The 27,940-nt window shown below is 39.8% G+C and overlaps 1 protein-coding gene across 3 annotated transcripts; it reads left to right on the plus strand.

Annotated features, from left to right (window-relative positions):
• The first annotated feature begins 2,709 nt into the window (after window positions 1–2,709).
• On the plus strand, window positions 2,710–27,933 carry LOC136422009 (chondroadherin-like). 3 transcript variants are annotated; one of them, XM_066409616.1, is made up of 4 exons: window positions 2,710–2,772; window positions 5,273–5,356; window positions 18,078–19,027; window positions 27,665–27,933. In XM_066409616.1, exons 3-4 carry the CDS (start codon window positions 18,097–18,099, stop codon window positions 27,877–27,879), a joined length of 1,146 nt encoding a protein of 381 aa, XP_066265713.1. In that variant the 5' UTR covers window positions 2,710–2,772; window positions 5,273–5,356; window positions 18,078–18,096; the 3' UTR covers window positions 27,880–27,933. The 3 variants fall into 3 exon arrangements, with proteins under 3 accessions (XP_066265713.1, XP_066265711.1, XP_066265712.1); XM_066409614.1 differs by having other exon boundaries at window positions 2,717–2,891; XM_066409615.1 differs by lacking the exon at window positions 2,710–2,772 and adding an exon at window positions 4,970–5,053.
• The last annotated feature ends 7 nt before the right edge of the window (window positions 27,934–27,940 follow it).

Genomic DNA, 27,940 nt, shown 5'->3' on the forward strand with positions numbered 1-27,940 from the left:
ACCCAGCCTAGAGATGCGGTTGTCAGCGAGGGAGAGAAGACCAAGACACGGCAGACCTCTGAAAGCCCCCGGCTGTAAGGTGGAAACATTGGACTTCTTAATCCTCAACTGCTGAAGACTTGAGACGTTTGGGAAAGACCACTCCAGAAGAGTAGGTGCAAGGAGATACTCGATGTGGATTTCTCGAGTCTCTTCGTGGAATCCAGTTGGTATGGCATCGATACACCATTGCGTTTGACTCCCATAACCCTTCCATGTGCATGGGGGCTTCTTTCCGAGTTTGTAATATGGACAGTGACAATCAAACTGTTGTAGTCCAAGATTCTCGGTTCTACAGCTACCTGGGCAACTTTGAGCTGCAGCAAGCGTAAAATATAAAAGTGTGGAGATCAGAAGTAAAGAAACGAGTGCCTCGCTTCGTGACATCTTGAAAACTGATCGTTTACACTGATTTCTTCCCACATCGCTTTAATAATGAAGTACAACCTGAATATGCATTGTACACTTTCCTATTCATAAATGGGGGTGTAGTTGCTAACGTGCTGTTATCATGTTGATACAAATTTGTCTGGGAAAGCTGCTGTTTGATTTATGAAACAACGTTGGTAATTGAGGAAAGATGCGAACGTCATTGCAAGCACCGCCTACGCATCGACGGAATTTTTCTCATTTATGATTTTCTAATGAGTTATTTCAATGAAGTGCAACCTGAATATACATGGTGTACTTACATATTCATAAAGAGAGCACAGTTGCCAACGTTCTGTTGTTATGTTGTTCAAACTTTAAGTATTTGTGCTACATATACTTCATTTCGCTGTGTTAGTTTAGCGATTATGGGGTCTTTTTAAATATATGAATTGGTATTAAATACTTCTTTTTATTTGAGTTGAATGTGTGATAGTTGTGTGCCGATTTGTTAAAAATAGAGAGAACGCTAGCGAGCCCAAAAAACACCTCTCCCAATAAAATGGTTTGGCGACCCTGTGACGTCACAATCCAAGATGGCGGTCACCACTCATGCCAAAGGGATCCAACAAAGTTTTTGCTACGCGAACCTGTAATTTGATGAAACGTCGTTCATCTTGCAATTGGTAATTGAGGAAAGAAGCAGGCACCACGTGCACCTACGCATGAACGGATTGTACAATTTTCTTGTCATCAATGGGTGACGTTTGTTACTGGTTTGTAATTATGTTGTTACAAATTTGTCTGAAAAAGTTGCTGATTTTTTCAATTTGAAGAAACATCATAGGTTTGAAAGTAACTACGCATGGACGGAAATTGTTTGATTAAGAGAAGCATGGATATATACAACTACATATTTATGTATAACTACGATGCACTTGCCAATTTAATTTTTTATTACCTTCGCCAGTGTTATATTTTGGGCAGAGTTTGTTTATGTGTGTATGGGTGTGTATGGGTGTGTATGGGTGCGTGTGTGTGTGTGTGTGTGTGTGTGTGTGTGTGTGTGTGTGTGTGTGTGTGTGTGTGAGCTGGTCCCCAAGACAAGTCGAGAAAGGCTGACTGGATTGGTTTTATATTTGATGTGTTGGTACATTGTAACAAAAACTGAAAGTGATTAGATTTTTTAACCCTTTGGCGTCTGTCCGTGGTACTGCAGCAGAATTTCCGTTTGGTGTGTTCTGGACCACCTGTGATTTTAACCTTTTGGTGGCAGATACAAGTATAGCTAGATCAAATCTGCAAAATGAATTAAGAAATTGTATAAATATCACATGCTTTCCACGATAGGTCTATACAACCATGTGATTTATGTAACCAAGAGAGGAACATCGAGAAATATTATGCAAAAAATGGACCCCTGGTTAGGCTAATTACTTAGCAATTCACACACTTCAGTGGATAACCAGCTGATGTTTAGAATCTTCTTCTCTGGATACACTCATATCTTTTTGCATGAGGATAAAAAATAATGATGAATTTAGCCAAGTTTGTAGGGCAATGATAAAGTGTCTTTTCCCCCTTCAAAACTGCTAGAACTCTGACAAGTAGGCTCTACCAAAACTGTGGTGAACTGTAAACGGGCACCCCACTGGGCAGTTACATGTGTGGTCCACACTGCCCAACTGCCGATTGGCCTTGCATTTTTTGAAAGTTCACAGTTTTTAACCCTCAAACACCTGAACCTTTTTGCGACTAAAATGACCGAACGGGGTCAAAAATGAACCCAAAATGTTTTGTTTAGTAAAATCTCCCTTTTCACTTTTTTCGCTGATTGTTACCTGTACATTGCTTAATCAATGTAAGAGGAATGTTTTGGCATTTTTAGGTTATAATCTCTCATGGGTGGCCATAGAGTCTTACAAATAATAATTCTCCAACACTTTAAAAAAGGATATATTTTATAGACGCCAAATATAAATTTAGAAGGAAAATATGTTGCTGAAGTGCCCCAAGACATTTTGACAAAATAGGTCCACTCAGTGCATTGTGTTCAAAGTGCAGTTCTGTTTTCAATGACAGGATTGAAAATACATGACGTCACTCTAGTATAAATCCATCAGTGTCAGATCATATAGTCTGAAAACACTAAAAGATGAAGTTGATAGAACAAGACATTGCTGCTCTTTTGGAACCCTAAACTAGTTAAAAAATTTTATCAAAAAATATAGTTTAATTTTTTCACCCCTACGTTTGGCCAATGGAAAGATCCAGAAAAAGGGAAATCCCCCTGCCCAAATGCCCTACACGTTAAAAGTTCCGGTACACCTGGACACTTCCTCTTTCGCTGGTGCCAGTCGCGAGGTGAGACCGTTAGTGAAGTGTGGCCATAGGTTAGAATTCAAAAGGTCTCGTTATACACAAAGAAGGCCGCTTTCCTTCATATTAAGAGGTGCTGACAACAACGCAACTTGACAAAAGAGGTGTGTACGGTTGACAATGTATTTTGATCTTTTCTACAAGAACGTAAGGCCATAATTGCCATAGATTTATCATGGCACGCTGATGTTACAGGATAGTTTGGTAGGCGAACAGTTTGTGCCCGGCGTGTCCTTCTACCAACAAATAATACGACGTAGGTTGCATAATTCTAAGGAGTGGCGACCAAAATCAGCATATCGGCTGTATTTTACAAATGTCGGAAAGGATGACGGTAAGATTTCACCTGATAAGCGCATGACCACGTGACTATTTGATCCAATCAGAGCTGTTCGTTCACAACACGATTTACCATGCACGTTCACAAATTAGCCTTGGATTACCATACTGGAACGAACAATAGTTACAGAGCAATGAAAACATACGCAAAATCGATTGCAGAATGAGTACAAGTTAGGTTTGTTACAAAGTCCATTTCCAAATCTACGCTACACAAGTATGTTAAGAGACGATGTCTGTAAAAACCAAGAAAACTTACAAAAAGTTGGCCCCCAAAAAATAGATTTTGTTTGGTGTTAGGGCCTTGGCTCAAACTTACAAAACGTTTTAGCTTTAGCTTTGTGGTTACCAGTTGCGACGGCAATGGCCATTTTTCAAAATGGCGGACTTTCGTCTGGTGTAATTGCCTTAGTCTCAAACAAATCACCTTTGGACTTTTGTAACTCCTACAGGCTTGACAAATATTCTATTCAGTCTAACCTATGTTGTTACTTATATCTTGATAAAAACAAGATGGTAGGTAGTTTAGCTCTAAATATATCTGTAATGAGATACAGCAGAGGTTTGAGTATGACTTGTTTTCGTAAATTTTCAAACTTGACAAAAAGCGTTTCTTTGACGATCAATAAATACCTCCTTCACGGGCAGTTTAATTTGATTGATTTTCAGTAAAGTTATAGTTCATACTTTTACATACATCATATCTAAAAATTATAAAACAACTTCCGGCCAACCGTGTACCTAGCTTGAGCAACATCTTATCTCTATAATTAGATAAAGATAAAGTGGCATTCAGTCTCTTTGTAACTAACAGTAATACAATCATTTAAAAGAAAACTTTTTCTAAAATATAGATATACATTATGCAATATCACTAAGCACCCTTTGTACCCCAGCGACATGACAATTTGTGAGAAAATACCGGAAATGGCCAGTCCGTGGCATTCTGGAGCACATTTTGCTGACCTGTAACCTACAAGTAATTTTTGGGGCGGGGTGGGGGTCGAGCCTGATTTCAATTGTTTCACCAAAAAGTATTCCCAAGACATGGGAGCATTAGAAAAGCAGGGCCAAATATGTTTGAACAATAGGAGAAAACGAACAGGTAGTATTGAGATTTTTACTTGCATCATAATCAGCAAAATAAGTTTGACTTTGTTTATTTAGCAAAATGAGCTCAATGGGGAATAATATGACTCATTTGATCGATCGACTTTTGTCCGCACTTTCTCCCAAAACAGCTCAGAACCAGTGTGCACTATACCCTGCTCCTGTCCAGCCTACATTTTTTGTCTATAAGAGCCAGTTGCAGCACAAAGGTGAGTTATAACAAAGTTTTTTTTGAAAATCGTCATTCTAATCTTGTCTGGGTCATATCCAGCTTCAGTAGGCAGAAGTAAAGCAATGTAACAAAAAGATAAGATATGTATGTACATGTCGTTGCCTGTTCAAGTTATATATTGATTCAGAACTAAGCATTGACCTTGCCACAACTTGGAAACAGGGTTTGAAATACCCACCTTCAATCTAGTATTTTGCCGAGAACATTTTAAGATCACATTCCGATAATGAATTACCAGTAGTAGGTAAAATCTTCGACCAATTTAGGCAACATATTTCACACAGCTCTCTGCGTCCCCATGCAATTATTGAATCAACTTTGGTATTGAACGGAAGGTTTTCGACAGGTCGGTAAACAGAGCTATGATAAGGGCTCAGCCTGGCTTCTTAGAATCCAACGCTGTAAGCCATGTTTGTACCGGTATGCGCACAAGATCGTTGGTTGTCGAGTAGCCCCTCATGTACGCATACTGTTTTTCATGACGGCGTATAGATGAGGGAGAAGTCTTTCCAGGATACAACGCTCCATCACCGTAGCTAGCACAAACAGACACACTCAATCGAAAACATAATCTTCTCAGCCAAGGTAAAATCCAATTTGACCTGCATGGATAAAAAAATTCAATTACCCAGATCGAAGACTTTTAGACAAGCATATTTTACTCAAATGAGCTAACGTGGCAATTGTAACTCTTATCTGATTATAAGATCATGGTCCATTTCTATTTAGCAAAAGCAGTAAAAAGTTACATTTGATCGATCAACTTTCTGAGTATACAACGTAACTGTTGTGTTCGTACTTCAGCCCACACCAGCTCAGAACACCACTACACCCCGCTTCTGATCCTGTCTACAATCCTTGTCTGGAACAGCAATATGTAGCACAAAGGTGAGTTAAAACAGAGTAAAGAGTTAGTTGAAAATCATTAAACAATGTCTAGGTTACATCCTGTTACAATAGGAAGAAGTAAAGCATGGTCTTAAAATTGCAGGATATGTCTATACATGTTGTAAAAACATGTATCTGCTTGTTCAAGGTACAAATGGAAGTACTTTAGTAAGCATTGTCCTGGCCACAATGTAGCTGAACAGGGTTTCAAATAACCCCCCCCCCCCTTCAATTTAAAATTTGCAGAAAACGTTTTGAGATCACATTCAGATTATGAACTACTGATACACGTAGTAGTAAGGTAACATTTGCGACCAATTGCAACATACTTCACTCTGTCTCTCTACATCCCCGTGCAAAAACTGAATCCACCTTCTGCGAAAATAAACCAACGAGAACCGGAACATGACAGTAGACTATGACATACCCTGCCACTCATACTGCAATAACCATGATAATTAAACCAGAAAAACCTTTGACATTTGGTAAGCGTAGCTGCGGCCATGACATGTTTCATTATTTGTGGTGGGGAGGGGGGCGGTTTATAAAAAGTACCATTAAAAGTGTACCTACCTCAGGTTTTGTATACTATAAGTCTATTTTTGCAATATCTTAGTAGTATATATCAAAATGCCATACTGCGAGTGAAATTTGGGGCCCCTATAGGGCCATTAGAAGTGCTATTTTGAGTTTGTCAAAAGTAGCTCATGTTGCATTGTTCAGGGTGGGGAGGGGGTCGATTTGTGAAAAGTGCCATTTCAATTTAGATGTATTCGAATTCCCCAGGTTTTGTAAACAATAAGTCTATCTTTTCAATAGCTTAGTAGGATATAGCATAAGGCCATATTGTGTGTGAAATTTGGGGCCTACAGGGCCATTACAAGTGCAATTTATGTTGATGAAAAGTGACTCATGTTTCAATGTTTGGGGTGGGAGGGGGGCATTTAAAACTATCACTTTTAAGTCTACTTTTCTTAGCTTATGTATATTTTTGTCTTGATGTCGTTCTAGCTTTGTGACATGTATTGGTCTGTGCTATTGTGTGAGAAATGTTGAGTTTCTTAAACAATGAGATGCGCTATTTTGTGCCGGCGCAAAGTGCATCAAACAGAGCTATGAAACGGGGCTATGCATAGGTAACAGAGCTATCGATCAAACAGAGCTATGATAAGTGCTGGCTTCTTAGAATCCAACGCTGTAAGCCAAGTTTGCACCGGCATGCGCACAAGATAGTTGGTTTCCCGAGGAGCCCCTCATGTACGCATACTGTTTTTTTTCTTGTTTTTTTTCTTTTTATGAGGGCGTATAGATAAGGGAGAAGTCTTTCCAGGATACAACGCTCCATCACCGTAGCTAGCACAAACAGACACACTCAATCGAAAACATAATATTGTCAGCCAAGGTAAAAATCCAATTTGACCTGCATGGGTATTACCCAGACCGAAGACTTTTAGACAAGAATATTTGACTCAAATAAGCTAACATGGCAATTGCAACTCTTATCTGATTATAAGATCAATGTCCATTTTTATTTAGCAAATGTGGTACCAAGTTACATTTGATCGATCAACTTTCTGAGTATACGAAATAACTGTTGTGTTCGTACTTCAGCCCACACCAGCTCAGAACACCACTACGCCCCGCTTCTGATCCTGTCTGCACTTCTTGTCTGGAACAGCAGCACATTAAGGTGAGTTAAAACAGGGAACAGAGTTAGTTGAAAACCATTAAACAATGTCTAGGTTAAACCCTGTTACGATAGGCAGAAGTAAAGTATGGTCTTAAAAGTGCAGGATTTGTCTATACATGTTGTACAAACATGTATCTGCTTGTTGAAGGTACAAATGGAAGTAAGCATTGTCCTGGCCACCATGTAGCTGAACAGGGTTTGAAATGCCCACCTTTAATTTACACTTTGCAGAAAACGTTTTGAGATCACATCCAGATTATGAGCTACTGATAGTAGTAAGGTGACATTTGCAAACAATTGCAACATACTTCACTCTGTCTCTTTACGTCCCCATGCAAAAACTGAATCCACTTTCGGCGAAAATAAACCAACGAGAACCGGAACATGACAGCAGATTATTACATGCCCTGTCACTCGTACTACAATAACCATGATGATAATCGAACCAGAAAAACCTTTGACATTTGGTATGCGTTGCTGCGGCCTGTAATGACATGTTTCATTATTAGTGGTGGGGAGGGGGGCGGTTTATAAAAAGTACTATTTCAAAGTATACCTTCCTCAGTTTTTGTATACTATAAGTCTATTTTAACAATGTGTTGGTAGAATATAGCATAATGCCTCACTTTGAGTAAAATTTTGGGCCTCTGGGGCCATTAGAAGTGCTATTTTGAGTTTGTCAAATGTGGCTTATGTTACATTGTTCAGGGTGGGGAGGGGGTCGATTTGTGAAAAGTGCCATTTCAATTTGTATATATGCCTCAGGTTTTGTAAACAATAAGTCTATATCTTCAATAGCTTAGTAGGACATAGCATAATGCCATACAGTGTGTGAAATTTTGGGCCTGCAGGGCCATTTTAAGTGCAATTTGTGATGATAAAAAGTGACTCATGTTGCAATGTTTGGGGTGGGGAGGGGGGCATTTTAAACTATCACTTTTAAGTCTACCTTTCTTAGCTTATGTATATCTTTGTCTTGATGTCATTCTAGCTTTGTGACATGTATTGGTCTGTGCTATTGTGTGAGAAATGTTGAGTTTCTTAAACAATGGGAGGCGCTATTTTATGCCGGCGCAAAGTGCATCAAACAGAGCTATGAAACGGGGCTATGCATAGGTAACAGAGCTATCGATCAAACAGAGCTATGATAAGAGCTGGCTTCTTAGAATCCAACGCTGTAAGCCAAGTTTGCACCGGCATGCGCACAAGATAGTTGGTTTCCCGAGGAGCCCCTCATGTACGCATACTGTTTTTTTAATTTTTTTTTTTTTCTTATGAGGGCGTATAGATAAGGGAGACGTCTTTCCAGGGTACAACGCTCCATCACCGTAGCAAGCACAAACAGACACACTCAATCGAAAACCTAATATTGTCAGCCAAGGTAAAAATCCAATTTAACCTGCATGGGTATTACCCAGACCGAAGACTTTTAGACAATAATATTTGACTCAAATAAGCTAACATGGCAATTGCGACTCTTATCTGATTATAAGATCAATGTCCATTTTTATTTAGCAAAAGTAGTAACAAGTTACATTTGATCGATCAACTTTCTGAGTATACGAAATAACTGTTGTGTTCGTACTTCGGCCCACACCAGCTCAGAACACCACAACGCCCCGCTTCTGATCCTGTCCACAATCCTTGTCTGGAACAGCAATATGTAGCACAAATGTGAGTTAAACAGGGAACAGAGTTAGTTGAAAACCATTAAACAATGTCTAGGTTACATCCTGTTACAATAGGAAGAAGAAAAGTATAGTCTTAGAAATGCAGCATATTTCTATACATGTTGTACAAACATGTATCTGCTTGTTCAAGGTACAAAATGGAAGTAAGCATTGTCCTGGCCACCATGTAGCTGAACAGGGTTTGAAATGCCCACCTTCAATTTACACTTTGCAGAAAACGTTTTGAGATCACATTCAGATTATGAACTACTGATAGTGGTAAGGTAACATTTGAGACCAATTGCAACATACTTCACTCTGTCTCTCTACGTCTCCATGCAAAAACTGAATCCACCTTCTGCGAAAATAAACCAACGAGAACCGGAACATGACAGCAGACTATTACATGCCCTGCCACGCGTACTACAATAACCATGATAATTAAACCAAAAAAACCTTTGACATTTGGTATGCGTTGCTGCGGCCATGACATGTTTCATTATTTGTAGTGGGGAGGGGAGGGGAGGGGAGGGGAGCGGAGTCGAGGGGAGGGGAGGGGAGGGGAGGGGCGCTGTGACATGTTTCATTATTTGTGGTGGGGAGGGGGGTGGTTTATAAAAAGTACTATTTCAAAGTGTACCTTCCTCGTTTTTTTTATACTATAAGTCTATTTTAACAATGTGTTGGTAGAATATAGCATAATGCCTCACTTTGAGTAAAATTTTGGGCCTCCAGGGCCATTATAAGTGTTATTTTGAGTTTGTCAAATGTGGCTCATGTTACATTGTTCAGGGTGGGGAGGGGGTCGATTTGTGAAAAGTGCCATTTCAATTTGTATATATGCCTCAGGTTTTGTAAACAATAAGTCTATATTTTCAATAGCTTAGTAGGACATAGCATAATGCACAGTGTGTGAAATTTTGGGCCTGCAGGGCCATTAGAAGTGCTGTTTTGAGTTCGTCAAAAGTGGCTCATGTTACATTGTTCAGGCCTGGTTGGGGAGGGGTCGATTTGTGAAAAGTGCCATTTCAATGTGTATATCTGCAGGTTTTGTAAACAATAAGTATATCTTTTCTATAGCTTAGTAGTACATAGCATAATGCCATACAGTGTGTGAAATTTGAGGCCTGCAGGGCCATTACAAGTGCAAGTTTGAGTTGATGAAAAGTGACTCATGTTGCAATGTTTGGGGTGGGGAGGTGGCCATTTTAAACTATCACTTTTAAGTCTACTTTTCTTAGCTTATGTATATATTTCTCTTGATATCGTTCTAGCTTTGTGAGAAGTATTGGTCTGTGCTATTGGGTGAGAAATGTTGAGCTTCTTAAACTATGGGAAGCGCTATTTTGTGCCTGCGCAAAGTGCAATATTTGAAAGGGGAGGTACCAAAATGTAATTTTGGATTTAGATTATTTTTGGAAATGTACATGATATAAAGAAATTATACTTGGATTTTGGTAGCACTGACATAGTTTATGTTGTTTTAGCCACCCTGGGGCTATTGGGGAAAGCAAAGCCGAGATACAAGAGGCGATGATAAATATGGCCCATGAAAACATCTTTGCGTAATTCGATGCTTTCACAAATTTGCATAAATAATGACATCAAAGGTTGAATTGAGAGTTTGCTTAAGAATTCATGTGTTTCGTACAAAATAACACACTTGAGTCCAAAACCAGCACTGCAGACCCAGAAATACGAAATCTCACTGTGCCACCTTTGTTCTAAAGATCGGGAAGATAGACTGAATAATACCCCGTACGAATCTAAGTCGGCCAGAGTTACGTCAGAACAGAGGTCGAATCCGAATACAAGATGTATCTTTAGTAAGTAAAGTAATAAGTAAAGCTTTGTGCTCCGAAAGAGTTGAAACACCTCGACGCAATATTTTTGATAACTAGACCGCAGTCAGAAGTAAGATATATCGCGGCAAAGTTAACTCTCCTCCCCAAGAGGCACTCATTAACAACCATTACCATAGCTTGTCCAGAACACGAGATATCAAAGCAGGAAGCTCCACTCCAGTATTAGTCGCTAGAGAACTTACAATCGAATCATTTTGAGGTCTCATTAAGTTCTACCAGCATATCAAATATGAGACCCCTCAAAGAACATCCTGAGTATAAAATCAGAAATCATTTGGTGATCACCGGATTATTAACTCCTGGTATAAAGGCCTAGGCAACGTTTGCACAAACTGAATCAGCCTTTTGCGGAAATAAACCACTTAACAGCGCAACATGACAGCAGATTATGGCATGTTTTCGATGTACTGACACTCGTATACGTACTACAATAGCCATATGCAAATAGCTAGTAAAACCATACAAACCTTTGACATTGTGTACTATGTGTAATAGATTTACACAACAATGCACATGTTTTTATTTTTATTTTTGTCTGTTCGGTTGACGTAGATGGACTAGCAGGCAACGACTTCTGCCAATACAATGTCATGTAGTCTCCCAAGGTTGCTGCAAATAGTAGAAACTGTGCAGAGAGATTTGAAAATGCTCCTATGCAAATGTCTCGCGGTTTGGTGCGTGCGTTGGTGTATGTAAACAGCATGGCTCAAGAGTGTTGATATTTGGTATGTGGTTAATTTTTGACGAGTGTAGTACGTCGAAATGAGCAGTACGATTTCAAAAGTCAAAAAGCCATAGTGTAGCCCTTGTAGATCTAATCAGAAATGCAAGATGTATCTTTGTGCTCTAGAAGAGTTGAAACACCTCAACGAACTATTTTTGATAACTTGACAGCAGTCAGAAGTAAGATATATCGCGACAAAGTACTCTTAGTGGACCCATTTACAGATTTTCTGCGTAACGACTCTGCCATTGTTTTCAAGCCACGTTGCACACCGTATGGAGTATTTCGAGATCTCGTTTTCTTGGACTAGACACCAGGCAACGTACCTTATGCTTCGGTCACAATTGGAAAAAGGGGCCCTGCCGGGTAGTTCCCGGGCCGTTTTTATGCACTTCCTGCCGTGAGCCCTACGTGGCCCCGTGGGGCACCCTGCGGCTACCGGGCTATTTTGGGGCCCGGCGGGGACCCGTCACAAATTTAGTTCTGACTTAAATTCTACCCGGGCCCCGCGGACAAAACGCCGCCGTGACCTCGACGTGAGAACACCGCGAGGTACCCCTACGGGTGCCGGCAGTCCACCGGGACAAGTAATTATTTGTCTGTTTGCTCGCTTGTTTGTTTGTTTGTTTGTTTGTTTATCAATTTGCACAACAAGAAAATCTATAATACATAATACGATAAACAATATATAAAAACAGGTCGAGGTGGAGGAAAAAAATAATATAGCTTATACGAAGGACATTATATATAATGTCCTTGCTTATACTAGGCCCTCCTGGTCTATACTTCTCAAACTTGATTATGAATTATAAATAATATAGCAAAATTATACATAAACTACGATAACTATAGATAATGATAATCAAATAATTGATAGTATAGATAAAAGTTAGATAATAACTTAACATGTGACTACTACATGTTCCTTTCCTTTCTTTCTTTCCTTACTACAACAGTGGGCTATGATGGGTCTTAATGGCACTTTCAAACGCCAGAAAATGTGATTGTTTGTATATTTATTGATATCGTGGATATCTAGTATTTTGTCTCAGTGAAAGTCAGAAGCAGTTGCTATCCTTGTCTTGTGAATTTCTTTTGGAGAGTTATAAGAGGATGTAGAATTGTTCGGTAGGCGCATCCCCAAATAATGTTACAGTAAGTATATAAGACGTCGACGGTTGCATATTATTTAGTTGTGAGAATATTTTAAGGGTTGATGTATTAGATTTTCACAATAACATCAATTATTTCAGCATTTTTTTTTTAAAACTTATAGCAGAGATTGGGCTTTCGAGTTTAATTTTTCAGCTATTATTACCCCAAAACGTTGGTCTGTTTCTCTTGTCTATTAGGGACATTTTGGCCTTAAGGATATCATAACTTAGATTTTTACTTCAGAAAATAAGGCAATCTGTCTTTGAAGACTTTGTTTGGAACTTATTTGCTTCAAACCATGTACTTTCCACATATCTTGGTTGGCCAGTTCAAGGACATTATATAATTTTCTTGGCCAGTTGTATAAGAGAATCAAAGTTTTTGTGGGAAAGGGAAATGTAGGTGCAAGGACTTGGTTGGTGTCATCGCCAAAGAGTATAGAATTAAGAATTGTTATATTTTGAAACAAACCGAGTGCACAGAGCTAGTGTGTTTACTTCTTAAGACCGGGTCAAGTGTGTGACGTTACAGATCAGGTGAGCAGAACTAAGGCGTAAACTTCGTATATCGTGTTTCTTTTTGAGCTCCAGTGCCGCAGTTTTATAGACCCCCGAGAGTGCCCACGAGGAGCTTGCCTGATGCCCGACCGTCTTTCGCGGGACATTCGCCAGGGTCCCTACAACTGCCCCATCTGGATGTGAAAAGCACGCGGTACCTTGTCGGACCCTCAAGGGGTCACTATAAGACATCGTCAGAGCAACTGACGGGTTCCTACCGGAGACCGACCAATGAAGGTGACAAGATTTTATAAAAATGCCACCAGTGCCGACCGGAGCACCCCGGGACCCCTGCAGGGCAGCGTGAAAGAAACTTTTAATTGTGACCATGACAGTCGGTGCCCCCCGGACGTCAGAGCCCGGCCGGGGTTACATCCCCGACGGGCACCGGCGCAATTATAACCAAAGCATTACAGGTGAGACAAGTGTGTTTTCTTTGACTAGGGACCAGGTTAGGTACCTTACAAGCGCCTAGGTGAGACAGGTGTTTTTTCTTTGGCTACAGACCAGGCGAACTACCTTACAGATGAGACAGAAGTTTCCTTCCCGCTGCCCTACATGGGTCCCGGGGTGCTCCGGCAGCCACTCGGTGGCATTTTTGTAAAATGTTGTCACCTTCATTGGTCGGTCTCCGGCAGGTACCCGTCAGTTGCTCTGACGGTGCCTTGTAGTGGCCCCTGTGGGGTCCGACAGGGTACCGCTTGCTTATCACAGCTGGGGCAGTTGTAGGGTCCCTGTCGAATGCCCGGCGAACGACGGTCGGGCATCAGGAAGGCTCCTGGCCATCATCAAAGCTTGTCACCGTTCATCTCTGTCCAGTTCCGCGCAATCTCGTTCGCTTCCCGTAAAGCATGAGTCATGAAGATTTAGGTGGGATGCATACACAAGTAAGTAAGGTTGAACATGAGTGATGAGGATTCAAGTAGGATGCATACAAAAGTGAGCTAGGTCTAACATGAGTGATGAGGATTTAGGTAGCATGCATACACAAGTGAGCTCGGTTGAACATGAGTGATGAGGATTTAGGAAGAATGCATACAAAAGTAAACTAGGGTATGCATGAGTGATGAAGATTCAGGTAGAATGCATACACAAGTAAACTAGGGTGAACATGAGTGATGACGATTCAGGTAGGATGCATACACAAGTAAACTAGGGTGTGCAGGAGTGATGATTATCCAGATAGGATGCATACACAAGTAAAGTAGGGTGTCCATGACTGATGATTATTTAGATAGCCTAAGGATGCATACACAAGTAGACTAAGGTCTGCATGAGTGATGAGCATTCAGGTAGGATGCATACACAAGTGAGCTAGGTTGAACATGAGTGATGAGTATTCAAATACAATGCATACACAAGTCAGCAAGGTTGAACATGAGTGATGGGGATTTAGGTAGGAAGCATACACAAGTCAGCTAGGTTGAACGTGAGTGATGATGATGTAGATAGGATATATACACAAGTGAGTTATTTTGAACATGAGTGATAAGGATTTAGGTCGGATGCTCACACAAGTCAGCTAGGTTAAACAAGAATGATGAACATTCAGGTAGAATGCATACACAGTGACCTACTAAGGTTGATCATGAGTGATGAGGATTGAGGAAGGATGCATACACGAGTAAACTAGGGTGTGTATGACTAATGGGTGTTCAAGTAGAATGCATACACAAGTAAACTAGGGTATGCATGAGTGATGAGGATTCAGTAGGATGCATACACAAGTAAACTAGGGTGTGTATGGCTAACTGACGGGGATTCAGGTAAAATACATACACAAGTAAACTAGGGTGTGCATGAGTGATGGGGATTCAGGTAGGATGCATACACAAGTGAGCTAGGTTGAATAAAAGGGATGAGGATTTAGGTAAGATGCATACACAAGTGAGCTAGGTCAAACTTGAGTGATGGGAATTTATGTAGGATGTTACACAAGTCAGCTAGGTTGAACATGAGTGATGAGAATTTAGGTAGGATGCATACACAAGTCAGCTAGGCTGAACGCGAGTGATTAGGATTTAGGTAGGATGCATACACAAGTGAGCTAGGCTGAACACGAGTGATTAGGATTTAGGTAGGATGCATACACAAGTGAGCTAGGTTGAACATGATTTATGAGGATTAAGGTAGGATGCATACACAAGCGAGCTAGGCTGAACATGAGTGATGAGGATTAAGGTAGGATGCATGCACAAATAAACTAGGTTGAACATGAGTGATGAGGATTTAGGTAGGAAGAATACACGAGTGAGCTAGGTTGAACATGAGTGATGAGGAATTAGGTAAGATGCATACACAAGTAAACAAGGGGGTGCATGAGTGATGAGGATTCAGATAGGATGCATACACAAGTAGAATAGGGTTTGCATGACTGATGATGGTTCAGGTAGGGTGCATACACAAGTAAGCTAGGGTGTGCATGAGTGATGAGGATTCAGATAGGATGCATTCACAAGTTAACTAGGGTATGCATGACTGATGATGATTCAGGTAGGGTGCATACACAAATAAATTAGGGTGCGCATGAGTGATGGGGATTCAGGTAGGATGTATACACAAGTAAATTAGGGTGCGCATGAGTGATGGGGATTCAGGTGGGATGCAAACACAAGTAAACTAGGGTGCGCATGAGTAATGATGATTCAGGTAGGATGCATACACAAGTAAGCTAGGGTGTGCATGAGTGATGAGGATTCAGATAGGATGCATTCACAAGTTAACTAGGGTATGCATGACTGATGATGATTCAGGTAGGGTGCATACACAAGTAAATTAGGGTGCGCATGAGTGATGGGGATTCAGGTAGGATGTATACACAAGTAAATTAGGGTGCGCATGAGTGATGGGGATTCAGGTGGGATGCAAACACGAGTAAACTAGTGTGTGCATGACTGATGATGATTCAGGTAGGTTGCATACACAAGTAAACTAGGGTGTGCATGAGTGATGAGGATTCAGGTGGGATGCATACACAAGTAAACTAGGGTGTGCATGAGTGATGAGGATTCAGGTAGCATGCATATACAAGTAAACTGGGGTGTACATGAGTGATGACGATTCAGGTAGAATGCATACACAAGTAAACTAGGGGGTGTATGACTAATAGGGATTCAAGTAAAAAGCATTCCCAAGTATACTAGGGTGTGCATGAGTGATGAGGATTCAGTAGGATGCATACACAAGTAAACTAGGGTGTGTATGAGTGATGACGATTCAGTAGGATGCATACACAAGTAAACTAGGGTGTGTATGACTGACTGAGGGGGATTCAAATAAAATGCATACACAAGTAAACTAGGGTGCGCATGAGTGATGGGGATTTAGGTAAGATGCATACACAAGTAAACTAGGGTGTTCATGACTTATGATGATTTAGATAGGATGCATACACAAGTAAACTAGGATATGCATAAGTGATGATGATTCAGGTAGGATGCATACACAAATAATCAAGGGTCTACACGATTTAAGGTAGGATGCATACACAAGTTAACTAGGGTGTGCATGACTGATGAAGATTCAGATAGGGTGCATACAATAGTAAACTAGGGTATGCATGACTGATGATGATTCAGGTAGGATGCATACACAAGTAAGCTAGGGTGTGCATGAGTGATGAGGATTCAGATAGGATGTATGCACAAGTAAACTAGGGTGTGTATGACTGACTGAGGGGGATTCAAATAAAACGCATACACAAGTAAACTAGGGTGTGCATGAGTGATGGGGATTTAGGTAAGATGCATACACAAGTAAGCTAGGTTGAACTTGAGTGATGACCATTTAGGTAATATGCATACACAAGTTAGCTAGGTGGAACATGAGTGATGAGGATTAAGGTAGGATGCATTTACAAGTGAGTAAGGTTGAAAAGGCGAAATGGGGATTTATGTAGGATGTATACACAAGTGAGCTAGGTTGAACATGAGTGATGAGGATTCAGGTAGGATGCATACACAAGTGAGCTAGGTTGAACATGAGTGATGAGGATTTAGGAAGGATGCTCACACAAGTGAGTAAGGTTGAACATGCGTAATGGGGATTTATGTAGGATGCATACACAAGTTAGCTAGGTTAAACATGAGTGATGAGGATTCAGGTAAGATGCATACACAAGTAAACTAGAGTGTTCATGACTTATGATGATTTAGATAGGATGCATACACAAGTAAACTAGGGTATGCATGAGTGATGATGATTCAGGTAGGATGCATACACAAATAATCAAGGGTCTACACGATTTAAGGTAGGATGCATACACAAGTTAACTGGGGTGTGCATGACTGATGGAGATTCAGATAGGATGCATACACTTGTAAACTAGAGTGCACATGACTGATGATGATTCAGGTAGGATGCATACACAAGTAAGCTAGGGTGTGCATAAGTGATGAGGATTCAGATAGGATGTATGCACAAGTAAATTAGGGTGCGCATGAGTAATGATGATTCAGGTAGGATGCATACACACGTAAATTAGAGTGCACATGAGTGATGGGGATTCAGGTAGGATGCATACACAAGTAAATTAGGGTGCGCATGACTGATGGGGATTCAGATAGGATGCATTCACAAGTAAACTAGGGTGTGCATGAGTGATGAGGATTCAGTTAGGATGCATACACAAGTAAAATAGGGTGCGCACGAGTGGAGATGATTCAGTTAGGATGCATACACATGTAAACTAGGGTGTGCAGGAGTGATGATGATTTGGGTAGGATGCATACACAAGTACAATAGGCTGTGCATGAGTGATGAGGATTCAGGTAAGTTAAACAGGTGTGATCTAGCTTTTGTAAGGTTTACTACATCTAGATGCTGACATATGAATTTACCTGAGAGCAAGAATATGAATAAATAAACATGACTTTAACGGATCAGTAAACTACTGGTTTAAAGTTCTACACATACTTTGATGTATTTACATTTTATGGAACAGGAAGACAACATGTTATCCCCAGGTTAATACCTCCCTCAGCCAAGGAAATTCTACGAGCAATATGTGATGATCATTTGTATAATGTAAGCTGTACGGTTGTGTGTTATTGTGTCTGCAGCAGGGGCATCAGCAGCAAAATGGAGACAAGTCGTTTTACGCGCCGAGCTGCTTCACTCGGGGTTTTCGGTCTCTTGTGGGTCGTCACGATTGGTTTCGCCTGTCCGGAGAAATGTGACTGTACGTCTGACGGTTGGGTTCGTTGCAATGCACGGGGGCTCGAAGCTGTTCCCATCAGCATACCAGTCAATGCAACTCGTCTCTACCTGAATGACAATAACATACAGAACTTGACTGATACGGATTTCTCCAACCTGACCAGCCTGCGGCACCTTGATCTTTCAAACAACGACATCCGCGTACTCCCTGGCGGGGTCTTCTCAAATCTCACCCGTCTGTGGTTGCTTGATCTAGCTGATAATCACATAACTCACCTCCCGGATGGAATATTTTCAAATTTGATTAGTTTGGCACTCCTTTACCTTAAAAGCAATCACATCTCGAGTCTTCCAGCTGGAGTTTTCTCGTACCTCACCAATCTCGACCAGCTATATCTATCTGGTAACAATTTAGCTGATCTCGCGGATGGAGTATTCTCACAGCTGACCAGTTTGGTCTACCTTTATCTGGACGACAATGAAATCTCGAGTCTCTCCGATGAAGTGTTATCAAATCTTACTCTGAGATCGCTGGATCTATCTTATAATCGTATAACGTCCCTTCCGGATGGGGTATCATCATATATTACTGACGACGTACGTAGAGACCTTCGGCTAGCTGGGAACCCCTGGAGGTGTGACTGTAGTTTTCAGCGTCAACTGACTTCGGAATCTCTGCGCACTTTGATTGCGGATGACCCTACGTGCAGCTCCCCTCCCCACATGGAAGGCCAAAACCTGAAACGCGTTGAATCAGACACAGTTTGTCAACACCGCGGGGACTGCACCACGGGAAGATCAGATGGCTCATGTGCTTGCAAAGTCAGCTGGACTGGTACATACTGTGAAAAAGGTAAGGTGTCTGTTTACGTCTGTTTGTAAAAGAATACTTAAAGGAGTCCTAAACTACAGAAGGCGTTGTTATTTTCCACAAGATTATGTATCAATAAATACATAATTAGCCGACTTTTTAAAGAATTCTGCTTAAATGTGGTGAATTACAAAAGGTGTGTTTTTCAAAACCATATGATACTCGCTAAACCCGTGCAGACCCTACCCATGTATTCCCTATGTGTTAACATTAGGGGTGGGTACCGGTACCGTGTACCGGTACAAAACCGGTATTTCTTAATGGACCGGTCCAAGAAAACCGGTCCGTAAAAAAAATCAGTGGACCGGCCTATGGACCGACTAGAAAATTCATAGTACCAGGCTACCAGCAGGCGGACTGGACCGACCTGAAGTTAGCAGCCCTTTCGGCAGCCGATTCCAGCAGCCGATTCAACAGCCCATTCCAGCAGCCGATTCGCCTATAGGAAAGCTAGCAGTTGATTCACATGCACCGATACTCACTATATTTGATTATTTATTTGATTCATCGGGTTTTTCGCCGTGAATGTGGACAAAATAGATATAAGATCTCTTCCGTGAAGACTCGGGTCTATACTTTGAAAGTCAGGTTATTTTCAATGGAAAAAACACAGAAAAACAACAGCAAATAACCATCAGAGCGACAGCTACTGGAAAATGTGTGAATTGCAGTTAAACTTAAACGCCTGGTAATTGTGACTACCACCTTTAAGAGAAACACAAGTGAACGTGTCCAAATTTAGCTGCGGGATTAAATTCCCTCAAGAATTATTTAATTTACCTCCCACAGGGACACTAATTGACTACAAGAGACTACGAGACTATAATCTCAAGATTTCCGCTTTATAACTGCTGTACTGAACGGATGGCTTTTAGCTAATAAACGAAATTAGGCAAGTGATCTTGGAAGGCATAATATGATAGCTAACAATCTAGTGCATCTTCTAAAAGTTTCAAACTTTACCTGCCAGATTTAATTAACATCCCACAGGGACACTAACTGAGTACAAAACACCACGATCTCAAGATTTCCGCTATTTAGCTACTGTACTAAACAGATGGCTTTAAGCTAATAAACAAAATTAGGCAGGTGAACTTGGAAGGCATGATATGATAGCTAACAATCTAGTGCATCTTCTAAAAGTTTCAAAATTTACCTGCCAGATTTAATTAACCTCTCATAGGGTCACTAATTGACTACAAGAGACCACGATCTCAAGATTTCCGCTTTATAACTACTGTACTGAACAGATTGCTTTTAGGTTATAAACTAAATTAGGCAGGTGAACTTGGAAGGCATAATATGATAGCTAACAATCTAGTGCATCTTCTTAAAGTTTCAAAGTTTACCTGCCAGATTTAATTTACCTCCCATAGGGACACTAATTGAGTACAAGAGACTATAATCTCAAGATTTCCGCTTTATAACTACTGTACTGAACGGATGGCTTTTAGCTAATAAACGAAATTAGGCAGGTGATCTTGGAAGGCATAATGGGATAGCTAACAATCTAGTGCATCTTCTAAAAGTTTCAAATTTTACCTTCCAGATTTAATTAACATCCCACAGGGACACTAATTGAGTACAAAACACCACGATCTCAAGATTTCCGCATTAGCTACTGTACTAAACAGATGGCTTTAAGCTAATAAACAAAATTAGGCAGGTAAACTTGGAAGGCATAATATGATAGCTAACAATCAAGTGCATCTTCTAAAAGTTTCAAAATTTACCTGCCAGATTTAATTAACCTCTCATAGGGACACTAATTGACTACAAGAGACTACGATATCAAGATTTCCGTTTTATAGCTACGGTACTGAACAGATGGCTTTTAGGTTATAAACTAAATTAGGCAGGTGAACTTGGAAGCCATAATATGATAGCTAACAATCTAGTGCATCTTCTTAAAGTTTCAAACTTTACCTGCCAGATTTAATTAACCTCCCACAGGGACAATAATTGACTGCAAAAGACTACGATCTCGACATTTCCGCTGTATAGCTACTGTACTAAACAGATGGCTTTTAGCTATAAATCGAAATTAGGCAGGTGAACTTGGAAGGCATAATATGATTGCTAACATTCTAGTGCATCTTATAAAAGTTTCAAAATTTACCTGCCAGATTTAATTAACCTCCAACAGGGACACTAATTGAGTACAAGAGACTATAATCTCAAGATTTCCGTGTTATATCTACTGTACTGAACAGATGGCTTTTAGCTAATAAACTAAATTAGGCAGGTGAATTTGGAAGGCATAATGAGATAGCTAACAATCTAGTGCATATTGTAAAAGTTTCAAATTTTATCTGCCAGATTTAATTTACCTCCCAAAGGGACACTAATTGACTACAAGAGACCACGATCTCAAGATTTCCGCTATAAAGCTACTGTACTAAACAAATGGCTTCAAGCTAATAAACTAAATTAGGCAGGTTAACTTGGAAGGCATAATGTGATAGCTAACAATCTAATGTATCTTCTTAAATTTTCAAACTTTACCTGCCAGATTTAATTAACCTCCCACAGGGACACTAATTGACTACAAGAGACTATGCCATCAAGATTTCCGTTTTATAGCTACGGTACTGAACAGATGGCTTTTAGGTTATAAACTAAATTAGGCAGGTAAAATTGGAAGGCATAGTATGATAGCTAACAATCTAATACATCTTCTTAAAGTTTAAATCTTTACTTGCCAGTTTTGATTAACCTCCCACAGGGACACTAATTGTCTACAAGTGACTACGATATCAAGATTTCCGTTTTATAGCTATGGTACTGAACAGATGGCTTTTAGGTAATAAACAAAATTAGGCAGGTGAACTTGGAAGGCATCATATGATAGCTTACAATCTAATGCATCTTCTAAAAGTTTCAAACTTTACATGCCAGATTTGATTATCCTCCCACAGGGACACTAATTGTCTACAAGACACTACGATCTCAACATTTCCGCTTTATAGCTAATGTACTGAACAGATGGTTTAAGCTAATAAACGAAATTAGGCAGGTGAACTTGGAAGGCATAATGTGATAGCTAACAATCTAGTGCATCTTCTAAAAGTTTCAAACTTTACCTGCCAGATTTAATTAACCTCCCATTGGGACACTAATTGACTACAAAACACCGTGATCTCAACATTTCCGTTTTATAGCTACTGTACCAAACAGATGGCTTTAAGCTAATAAACTAAATTAGGCAGGTGAAATTGGAAGGCATAATATGAAAGCTAACAATCTAGTGCATCTTCTTAAAGTTTCAAAATTTACCTGCCAGATTTAATTAACCTCCCATTGGGACACTAATTGACTACAAAACACCGTGATCTCAACATTTCCGTTTTATAGCTACTGTACCAAACAGATGGCTTTAAGCTAATAAACTAAATTAGGCAGGTGAAATTGGAAGGCATAATATGAAAGCTAACAATCTAGTGCATCTTCTTAAAGTTTCAAAATTTACCTGCCAGATTTAATTAATCTCCCACAGGGACACTAATTGACTACAAGAGACTACGAACTCAAGATTTCCGTCTTATAGTTACTGTACTGAACAGATGGCTTTTAGGTAATAAATTAAATTAGGCAGGCAAACTTGAAAGGCATAATATGATAGCTAAAATTCTAGTGCATCTTCTAAAAGTTTCAAACTTTACCTGCCGGATTTTATTAACCTCCCACAGGGACACTAATTGACTACAAGAGACCACGATCTCAAGATTTCCGCTATATAGCTACTGTACTAAACAGATGGCTTCAAGCTATAGCTAATAAACTAAATTGGGCAGGTTAACTTGGAAGGCATAATATGATAGCTAACAATCTAGTGTATCTTCTAAAATTCTTAAAGTTTCAAACTTTACCTGCCAGATTTAATTAACCTCCCACAGGGACAATAATTGACTGCAAAAGACTACGATCTCAACATTTCTCTTAACTGTTCAGTACAGTAGCTATATAGCGGAAATCTTGAGATCGTGGTCTATTCTAGTCAATTAGTGTCCATGTAGGAGGTTAATTAAATCTGGCAGGTAAATTTTAAAACTTTTAGAAGATGTACTAGATTGTTAGCTATCCCATTATGCCTTCCAAGTTCACCTGCCTAATTTCGTTTATTAGCTAAAAACCATCTGTTCAGTACAGTAGGTATAAGACGGAAATCTTGAGATCGTGGTCTATTCTAGTCAATTAGTGTCCCTGTGGGAGGTAAATTAAATCTGGCAGGTAACTTTTGAAACCACTACAAGATGCACTAGATTGTTAGCTATCCTATTATCCCTTCCAAGTTCACCTGCCTAATTTAGTTTATTAGCTGAAAGTCATCTGTTCAGTACAGTAGCTATAAAGCGGAAATCTTGAGATCGTGGTCTATTCTAGTCAATTAGTGTCCCTGTTGGAGGTTAATTATCAGGCAGGTAAATTTGAAGACTTTTAGAAGATGCACTAGATTGTTAGCTATCCCATTATGCCTTCCAAGTTCACCTGCCTAATTTAGTTTATTAGCTTAAAGCCACCTGTACAGTACATTAGCGATAAAGCGGAAATCTTGAGGTCGTAGTCTCTTGTAAACAATTAATTTCCCTGTGGGAGGTTAATTAAATCTGGCAGGTAAATTTTAAAACTTTTGGAACATGTACTAGATTGTTAGCTACCAGATGATGTCTTCCAAGTTCACCTGCCTAATTTCGTTCATTAGCTAAAAGCCATCTGTTCAGTACAGTAGCTATATAGCGGAAATCTTGAGATCGTGGTCTCTTGTAGTCAATTAGTGTCCCTGTGGGAGGTTAATTAAATCTTGCAGGTAAATTTTAAAACTCTTAGAAGATGCACTAGATTGTTAGCTATCATATTAAGCCTTCCAAGTTCACCTGCCTAATTTTGTTTATTAGCTAAAAGCCATCTGTTCAGTACATTAGCGATAAAGCGGAAATCCTGAGATCGTAGTCTCTTGTAGTCAATTAGTGTCCCTGTGGGAGGTAAATTAAATCCGGCAGGTAAATTTTAAGACTTTTAGAAGACACACTAGAATGTTAGCTATCATATTATGCCTTTCAAGTTCACCTGCCTAATTTCGTTTATTAGCTAAAAGCCATCTGTTCAGTACAGTAGCTATAAAGCGGAAATCTTGAGATCGTGGTCTATTCTAGTCAATTAGTGTCCCTTTGGGAGGTTAATTAAATCTGGCAGGTAAATTTTAAGACTTTTAGAAGATGCACTAGATTGTTAGCTATCCCATTATGCCTTCCAAGTTCACCTGCTTAATTTAGTTTATTAGCTAAAAGCCATCTGTTCAGTACATTACCGATAAAGCGGAAATCTTGAGATCGTGGTCTCTTGTAGTCAATTAGTGTCCCTGTGGGAGGTAAATTAAATCTGGCAGGTAAATTTTGAAACTTTTAGAAGATGCACTAGATTGTTAGCTATCCCATTATGCCTTCCAAGTTCACCTGCTTAATTTAGTTTATTAGCTAAAAGCCATCTGTTCAGTACATTACCGATAAAGCGGAAATCTTGAGATCGTGGTCTCTTGTAGTCAATTAGTGTCCCTGTGGGAGGTAAATTAAATCTGGCAGGTAAATTTTGAAACTTTTAGAAGATGCACTAGATTGTTAGCTATCATATTATGCCTTCCAAGTTCACCTGTCTAATTTATTTATTAGCTAAAAGCCATCTGTTCAGTACAGTAGCTATATAGCGGAAATCTTGAGATCGTGGTCTCTTCTAGTCAATTAGTGTCCCTGTGGGAGGTTAATTAAATCAGGCAGGTAAATTTTGAAACTTTTAGAAGATGCACTAGAATGTTAGCTATTATATCATGCTATCCAAGTTCACCTGCCTAATTTCGTTCATTAGCTTAAAGCCATCTGTTTAGTACAGTAGCTATAAAGCTGAAATCATGGGATCGTAGTGATTTGTATTCAATTAGTGTCCCTGTGGGAGGTAAATTAAATCCGGCAGGCAAATTTTAAAACTTCAAGAAGAAGCACTAGATTGTTAGCTATCATATTATGCCTTCCAAGTTCACCTGCCTAATCTAATTTATTAGCTAAAAGCCATCTGTCCAGTACAGTAGCTATAAGACGGAAATCCGAAAGTCATTTGTTTTGTATATCATGGTATTGTATTAGCAGTAATGACCATACCTGATTACGCCATCATTCTTGAGGGAGTTAATTATATCCCGTAGGTTAATTGGGACACGTTCACTTGTGTTTCTCTAAAAGGTGGTAGCAACAATTACTAGGCGTTTAAGTTCAACTGCAATTCACACATTTTCCAGTAGGAGTCGCTCTGATGGTTATTTGTTGTTGTTTTTCTGTGTTTTTTCCCATTTAAAGTAAGCTGACTTTCAAAGTATAGTCCCGAGTCTTCACAGAAGAGATCTTGTATCTATTTTGTCCACATTCACTTCGAAAAACCCGACGAATCAAATAAATCAGCAAATATAGTGAGTAATGGTGCCTCCAAATCAGCTGCTAGCTTTCCTATAGCTGAATCGGCTGCTGGAATGGCCTTTTGAATCGGCTGCTGGAATCGGCTGCCGAAAGGGCTGCTAACTTTAGGTCGGTCATAACTGGTCTCACTAGTAAGAAAATACAAAACAGCAGATTTAACGAGTCTTTGTCGAAGACGTTAGCTGTGAATCATATCTAGAAACACTCAAAGGATGAGTAAACAGACGGCGAGGAGAGTGTAGTTATAATTTTCAGACAAAGTGCAAACCTAAGAAATTATATCGTTCCAGACATGACGTTTGGAGAGTTTTACGTGTGTCTCGCTCTCCAAAATATGATCTACTGCGAGACTACAATAATCAGGTACAGGTACAGGTCCGGACCTGGACCTGACCCTCTGGACCTGGACCTGGACCGGACCTGAATTTTATGTACCGGTACCCACCCCTAGTTAACATACATCTTTTACCGTGAATGTTTTTTTTTTCATAAATGAGGGTGGTTAAGCAGAATAAGAAGGCCATGCAATTGTTGATAAGATATAAAAGAACAAAAAGCAAGACGAGTTTTTCTCAACCACCCTGACATTCTTTTTGTAATCTAACTTTTGTCAGGCCTTGTTAGGCACATTGTAATAAACCATAGGCTGAGGTTAATTAATCTAATTAATCAGAAAATAGAGGGTCCCCTGGGGAATTCGGTAGAATATTAAATGCTTTTTGATGCGCACGTAACTAGTGGGTACTTCATCGTATACTGTAAAAATTATTAATTTTTACTTCCTAAAATTATTATCTATTGTAATATAACTCACCCCTCTGGACTTTAGGACTCCTTTAAACAAGGGCTAATAAACATAACTGTGAATGTCCTAATTTGAAATGCTTTTTTAGGCGTTTTAACTCAGAGCGTCCCATCGCTTGCCGCTGGAAAATGGTTTTGCACACATAATCATTCATATCAAGACCATATTTGAGTAGCATTTATAATGTTAAAAGAACCTTTCGCGCTCTGGGCCACAACCCGTAAAACGTTGGAAGATAGTGTCAGCAACGTACCTTACATTTTTCTCCATGCTATACAACGTGCTCTAACTTTTAAGACATTTGTGTATTTTCGCTCTCCTCAGAAGTTGGTCATGAATTTAAATATTTTACCTGTCCTTTATTGAGAGATTGTGTGTTTTCGTACTTCTTTCCTTGATTAAGGATAGCTGCTATCTATTGCTATCCAGCTCGTGTTGCGGCATGAAAGTCTGTTAGTGCCACAAAGTGAATGCCGACCGAAATCATGATCATTCAAAAACCGCCAAAGAGTCGATTGATAAAGTACCGTCCGTATTCGCTCCAGCGCGGATCTGTTATAGCAAATCAAAAGCGGCATGCTGACGGCAGCGTTGTCGACGTTGTTTTTCGTAGGTCAGAAACTCAATTTTCTGAGGTTTTATAAAGCTTTATTTCTTATGTGCATAGAATTGCCAGTGACCTCCTATTCAGCGCCACCCATATCGTTGTTAAAATATTAACTTTTGGACATAGAAATGAATGAATATATACAAGTATAATTATATATTTGATAATAATACAAATGACAACTGTGCCGTAGGACTATTTTTTTTTCTTTCATTTTTAATCAGCATACATGCATTCGGTGACATTGAAGACGGCGTGATCATGCATAATAAGAACTGTACAATCCATCTCAAGTTAGAGCACAATTGCCTAAACCCGAGCTGTCACTTTCCAGATGTACGCAACTAGGCAACATTGCCAGAAAATCTCCTACGTATGCCGTATACACGAGCTTATGATGATATTGATATGAAACTCCTTGCACGTGTGATTTGCTTACTTTTAGTGCGTGCGTCGCAGCATCTTGTTCAAGGTATTCTAAAACCAAGAAGATAGCGGGGACTCTTGAAGTTGTGAAAATATGACGACGTTCTTCCTATGTGAAATAGTACTGTCCACTTCATACCCCCTTCTTACTTTAAGTAGTTGAATTTAATTGACTTGATATATGTTGTACCCCAAACCATGCACATGAGCGAACTGATTGAAGGCAGACACTAACTCTTGCTTACTTCTATAACGAAAATAACTTTCTACCCAAATACATATGATATTTTTCATGACGTTCGGTCACTATTCATCTGCAGAAGCTAATTTGGCCCTTGGAAAGAAAGCAACGAGTTCCACCGGTATCTACGGCAGACCCGAAAAGGCTGTGGATGGTTCTTGGGAAGAGTGCGCAGTAACAAGCCGCTGGTGGAAGGTTGACCTGGGAGCTTACTACGTAGTCAACCGTGTCAGGGCTGTGAGCAGTGGTAAGTTGGTTCTGCAAGGACAGTTACATTTATGTCATACATTATAGTTATACACTTATGCTAATATAATGTCATTCTTTTATCAATAGCATCTACCTTCTCTCTTTA

The sequence above is a fragment of the Branchiostoma lanceolatum genome, chromosome 16 (genome assembly GCF_035083965.1).
Source record: "Branchiostoma lanceolatum isolate klBraLanc5 chromosome 16, klBraLanc5.hap2, whole genome shotgun sequence".
In the NCBI taxonomy this organism is placed as follows: domain Eukaryota; kingdom Metazoa; phylum Chordata; class Leptocardii; order Amphioxiformes; family Branchiostomatidae; genus Branchiostoma; species Branchiostoma lanceolatum.